The following is a 6342-nucleotide window of genomic DNA, read 5'->3' as shown; positions in this document are numbered from 1 at the left end:
TTTTGAGACCCATTTTGCTCCGTTGCCTTGGCTGAAGTGCAGTGGTGTGACCTCGGCTCACTGCAACCTGTGCCTCCCAAGTTCAAGCAATTCTCCCGCCTCCGCCTCCCAAAGTGCTGGGATTACAGGCGTGAGCCACCACGCCTGGCCTTTTTTTTTTTTTTCTGAGACACAGTTTCACTCTGTCGCCCAGGCTGGAGTGCAGTGGTCATGTAAGCTCATTGCAAACTCCACCTCCCAGGTTCAAGGGATTCTCGTGTCTCAGCCTCCCCACTAGCTGGGACTACAGGCACCCGCAACCATGCCTGGCTAATTTTTTAAAATTTTTGTTAGAGATGCGGTTTTGCTATGTTGGCCAGCCTGGTCTCCAATCCTGAACTCAGGTCATCCACCTGCCTTGGCCTCCCAAAGTGCTGCAATTATAGGCCAGAGCCACCACGCCCGGCTGACACCACTATCTTATTGAGATGGTAATCAGATAGTAACAGTTACTGTTTTGTCGGGACTTAGCATGAATGAGTTACTCTTCTAAGCACTTTACATGACTTGATTCATTTAAATATCGCTGCATCCCTATGGGATAGATACTGTTACCCCATTTTATAGATGTGGAAACTTGGACACAGAGTTTCAATAACTTATCCAAAGTCCATAACATTTTAAGCGGTGGAGCATGGACTTGACACAGTCAATCTAGTTCAGAGTCTGTGCTTTTTGACCACTGTATTCCTCAGCCTCATACAGATTATACTTTAGATTATTTGTTCATCTTCTGTTGGATCCTGTACCCCTTGGAGAATTTTATGAAAGTGATGGGCCCTGTGCTGTACTGACACCTCCACTCATCCCCTTATGCAGATGAATTCTGCATACCTCTAATTCAGTGAATTCCAGGAACCATGAGAGCTCTTTTGGCTTAACAGTATATGAAGTTTTATCTGTATAATGAATATGAATTAGTTTGAGCATAATCAGTTATAGAAAGTACTATATAAGGCATGAATGTGTGAATTACGAATGTAGATTTTTAGGTGTATGTGACTATATATTTTTAATATATGAAAGTTTATGTCATTACAAAGTCATCCTCAACATTTTTTAGATTGAGAGAAACTGGCTATCTTTTTCTTACTGAGAGAAACTGGTTATCTTTTTCTTACTGCAAAAACAATACAGGTTCATTTTAGGAAAATCACAAAATAGGCCAGGCGTGGTGGCTGATGCCTATAATCCCAGCACTTTGGGAAGCCAAGCCAGGCACATTGCCTGAGCTCAGGAGTTTGAAACCAGCCAGGTCAACATGGAAAAATCCTGTCTCTACAAAAAATGCAAAAAATTAGCTGGGCACGGTGGTGCGTGCCCGTAGTTTCAGCTGTTTGGGAGGATTACTTGAGCCTTGGAAGTCGAGTCTGCAGCGAGCCAAGATCGTGCCACTGCACTCTAGCCTGAGTGACATAGTGATACCCTGTCTCAGAAACAACAACAACAACAACAACAACAACAACAACAACTATAAAAGCACACCAAAGTATAGTTAAGTAGAGAGGAATTCAAAGCACACTCAATTCCATCTCCCGAATACAGTCTTCATTATGTTGGTAAATCAACCCCTATTATCTGTATTTAGGAGAAAAATTAGTTTTCACAAGATATGATTGCAAATTGCATGTGATTTTTTTTTTTTCTTTGAGAGGGAGTCTTGCTGTGTTGCACAGGCCAGAGTACAGTGGTGCAATCTTGGCTCACTGCAGCCTCCACCTCCCGGGTTCAAGCAATTCCCTGCTTCAGCCTCTGGAGTAGCTGGGATTGCGGGCGTCCACCGTCACGCCAGGCTAATTTTTGTATTTTTAGTAGAGACGGGGTTTCACCATCTTGGCCAGGCTGTTCTTCAACTCCTGACCTCAGGTGATCCACCCATGCCAGGCCTCCATGTGATTTTTTTACATGTTTTATTGTTTTTATTTCTTTTTGAGACAGTGTCTTGCTGTCACCCAGACTGGAGTGCAGTGGTGCAATCTCAACTCACTGCAAACTTTGCATCCCGTGTTCAAGTGATTATCCTGCCTCAGCTTTGTAAGTAGCTGGGATTACAGGTACCCACCACCGTGCCCGGTTAATTTTTGTATTTTTAATACAGACTGGGTTTCACCATGTTGGCCAGGCTGGTCTCGAACTCCTGACCTCAGGTGATCCGCCTGCCTCGGCCTCCCAGAGTGCTGGGATTAGAGGTGTGAGCCACCGCGCCCGGCCCATGTGGTTCCCTTTTTATGTGTTTTAAACCTTCATTTTATTTCTTTTTCTTTTTTGTTTTTGAGACGGAGTTTTGCTCTTATTGCCCAGTCTGGAGTGCAGTGACACGATCTCAGCTCACCGTAACCTCTGCCTCCTGGGTTCAAGCGATTCTCTTGCCTCAGCCTCTCGTGTAGCTGGGATTACACGCATGCGCCACCACACCCAGCTAATTTTGTATTTTTAGTAGAGACGGGGTTTCTCCATGTTGGTCAGGCTGGTCTCGAACTCCTGACCTCAGGTGATCCCCCTACCTCGCCCTCTCCAAATGCTGGGATTACAGGTATGAGCCACCGTGCCCGGCCATAAACCTTCATTTTCTACTTGGTCACAAATGCCAATCCATGTTAAACACCCTACTTCCATAGTATCCTTTTTGTTTTGAGACAGAGTCTCGCTCTTTTGCCCAGCCTGGAGTGCAGTGGTGTGATCTCGGCTCACTGCAAGCTCTGCTTCCTGGGTCCGCACCATTCTCCTGCCTCAGCCTCCCAAGTAGCTGGGACTACAGGCGCCAGCCACCATACCTGGCTAATTTTTTTGGTTTTTTTTTAGTAGAGACAGGCTTGATCGTGTTAGCCAGAATGGTCTCGATCTCCTGACTTCATGATCTGCCCACCTTGGCCTCCCACAGTGCTGGGATTATGGGTGTGAGCCACTGCGCCCAGCCCACTGTATCATTTTTTATTTCTAAGTAGAAATTACATTGGGTTAGTATTGTTGAAAATTGAGGTGACTTCCAGCTTTTCGCTATTCTCAACAGTATTGCCAGTGAACATTCTTACAGATAAGTTTTTAAGCATATCTTTAGTTTTTATTATAAATTCCCAGAAATGAACCTATTAGGTCAAAGGATGGTCTGTGTTGTAAAGGCTATTTGTACAGCCAATGTACCCTCCATTAAAGTAGAAGATCCTGTTTTCCTAGCAGCAATTTCTGTGTCCTCACCAACACTGAAGGTTTTTTTTTGTTTTTTGTTTTTTGTTTTTGAGATGGAGTTGCGCTGTGTCTCCCAGCCTGGAGTGCAGTGGCTCGATCTCGGCTCACTGAAACGTCCGCCTCCTGGGTTCAAGTGATTCTCCTGCCTCAGCCTTCCAAGTAGCTGGGATTACAGGTGCCTGCCACCATACCCAGCTAATTTTTGTATTTTTAGTAGAAATGGGGTTTCACCATGTTGGCCAGGCTGGTCTTGAACTCCTGACCTCTTTATCCACCTGCCTCAGCCTCCTAAAGTGCTGGAATTGCAAGTATGAGCTACTGCACCCAGCATCTTTTTTTTAATGCTTCTTTCCCAATTGGATTGGTAGAAAAATAAGCTCACTGAATCTTTTGTTTGTTTGTTTTTTGAGACAGAGTCTCGCTCTTTCACCTAGGCTGGAGTGCAGTGGTGTGATCTTGGCTCACTGTACTCCAGTTACACTCTTTTTGAAACCTTGTAAGGAACCTGATGTTCTGTATTTAAAGTTTCTGTATTAGTCCATTTTCTTACTGCTATAAAGACATACCCAAGACTGGGTAATTTATAAAGAAAAAAGATTTAATTGACTCATGGTTCTGCATGGCTGTGGAGGCCTCTGGAAACTTACAATCACGGTGGAAGGCGAAGGGGAAGCAAGACACGTCTTACTATGGTGAAGCAGGAAAAAGAGCAAGCACAGGGGAAAGTGCCCCTTTTAAACCGTCAGATGTCATGAGAACTCCCTCACTATCACAAGAACAGCATGGGGGAAGCCGCCCCCATGATCCAATCACCTCCCACTAGGTTCTTCCCTTGACACATAGGAATTACAATTTGAGATGCAGTTTGGGAGCGACACAGAGCCAAACCATATCAGCTGCTCAATATCCATTTTATGATAATACTCTTTTCAGAGTGGTGGTGCAGAATGAGAGAAGAGAAGAATGGACTTCACTTCTCGTGACCATTAAAAAACTCTTCATCCAGTATCCAGTGTTGGTGCGACTGGAACAGGCAGGTACTGCTTTCATGTAATAGAAGGTGCGGTGGGACAGGAAGTGTAGGAAGGGTCTGGGAGACAGAGGAGAGATTTGTGCTTATATCTCTCCTATGGCCGTGTGCAGTCTCAGCTTTTGATCAGGTTTCTGTTTCCAGTTGGATCCCAATTGTACATTTCATTATGCAGTAAGTTCAACAGTGTCCCTCATACAGGGAGTGAGGCCTTGTGGAGCCAGATGCCTTCCACTTTTTTTTTTTTTTTTTTTGAGACAGGGTCTCACTCTGTCATCTAGGCTGCACTGGAGTAGAGCAGTCGTACTTTAACTTTAAACCCCTGGGGCTCAAGCAATTCTCCTGCCTCCATCTCCCGGGTAGCTAGGATGACAGGCACACACTACCATGCCCAGATAATTATTTCATTTTTTGTAGAGACAGAGTCTCACTGTGTTGACCAGGCTGGTTTCAAACTCCTCATCTTAAGCGATCTTCCTGCCTCTACCTCCCAAAGTGCTGGGATTACAGGTGCGAGCCACCATGCTCAGCCACCACTTATTTAAGAGTTCATCTTTGGGCCGGGTGTGGTGGCTCACACCTGTGATCCCAGCACTTTGGGAGGCCAAGGTGGGCGGATCACGAGGTCAGGAGTTCAAGACCAGCCTGATCAATATGGTAAAACCCTGTTTTTACTAAAAATACAAAAATTAGCCTTGCGTGGTGGCACATGCTCGTAGTCCCGGCTACTCGGGAGGCTGAGGCAAGAGAATCGCTTGAACCTGGGAGGTGGAGATTGCAGTGAGCCAAGATCGCACCACTGCACTCCAGCATGGGCAACAGAGCAAGACTCTGTCTCAAAAAAAAAAAAAAGAGAGTTCATCTTTCCTGAGATGTTTTTCTTTCTCTTGTATATTTTGCTTCAGAGGGCTTTCCTCAAGGAGACAATTCTACCTCAGCACAAGGAAACTACCTGGAGGCCATCAATCTGTCATTCAATGGTGAGTAAGGATGCCAGCCAGTGTGCCAACATCTTGCCTACCACATGGCTGTGTTACTGGAAAGGTGTCCTGATCCAGACCCTAAGAGAAGGTTCTTGGATCTTGCAGAAGAAAGAATCCGGGGGCGAGTCCACAGAATAAAGTGAAAGCAAGTATATTAAGGAATAGGCCAGGTGTAGTGGCTCACGCCTATAATCCCAGCACTTTGGGAGGCTGAGGCGGGTGGATCACCTGAGCTCAGGAGTTTGAGACCAGCCTGGCCAACATGGTGAAACCTCGTCTCTAATAATAATACAAAAATTAGCTGGGCATGGTGGTGCACACCTGTAATCCCAGCTACTTGGGAGGCTGAAGCAGGAGAATTGCTTGAACCCAGGAGGCAGAGGTTGCAGTGAGCCGAGATCGTGCCATTACACTCCAGCCTGGGTGACAAGAGTGAAACTCCGTCTAAAAAAAAAAAAAAAAAAAGAAAAGGAATAAAAGAATGACTACTCCATAGAAAGAGTAGGGCATTCCCGAAAGCAGGAGGAGGAACACGTCCTCCTTAGTTACCATGGTTGTTTATATGTAACAAAGCAAAAAGTCATGGGGGAGAGGTGCTCTGCTGCAAGCACTCATGACAAAGGATTGTTCCTCTTTGTGTAACTGCTGTCTTTCTCAAGAATCTATATTATTTTCTTTAAAGCAAAACTTACTTTTTTTTGAGATGGAGTCTTGCTCTGTCACCAGGCTGGAGTGCAGTGACGCAATCTCGGCCCACTGCAACCTCCGACTCGTGGATTCAAGTGATTCTTCTGCCTCAGCCTCCCAAGTAGCTGGGACTACAGGTGCACATCACCACACCCAGCTAATTTTTGTATTTTTTGGAGAGAAAGGGTTTCACCACATTGGCCAGAATGGTCTCAATCTCCTGACTTCGTGATCCACCCACCTTGGCCTCCCAAAGTGTTGGGATTATAGGCATGAGCCACCGCACCTGGCCGTTTTGTTTTTTAATATACTTTAAGTTCTGGGATACATGTGCAGAACATGCAGGTTTGTTACATAGGTATACATGTGCCATGGTGGTTTGCTTCACTCATCAACCCATCATCTACATTAGGTATT

General features: G+C 45.4%; 1 protein-coding gene across 4 annotated transcripts in view; it reads left to right on the top strand.

Moving 5' to 3' along the window:
- Positions 1–6342, top strand: part of DEPDC5 (DEP domain containing 5) — a 166880-nt gene that overhangs the window by 38317 nt on the left and 122221 nt on the right. For all 4 annotated transcript variants that reach the window (XR_001005987.1, XM_011979007.1, XM_011979006.1 and 1 more), the window contains exons 13-14: positions 4159–4262; positions 5161–5235. Coding sequence is in view for 3 of the 4 variants with exons in the window: in XM_011979007.1 (XP_011834397.1) it covers positions 4159–4262; positions 5161–5235 (179 nt within the window). In the remaining variant the exon portion in view is untranslated. The remainder of the gene's footprint in view (positions 1–4158; positions 4263–5160; positions 5236–6342) is intronic.

Source organism: Mandrillus leucophaeus, unplaced genomic scaffold (assembly GCF_000951045.1).
Source record: "Mandrillus leucophaeus isolate KB7577 unplaced genomic scaffold, Mleu.le_1.0 Scaffold2, whole genome shotgun sequence".
Taxonomy (NCBI): Eukaryota; Metazoa; Chordata; class Mammalia; order Primates; family Cercopithecidae; genus Mandrillus; species Mandrillus leucophaeus.
This window is presented reverse-complemented; position numbering and strand designations above follow the sequence as displayed.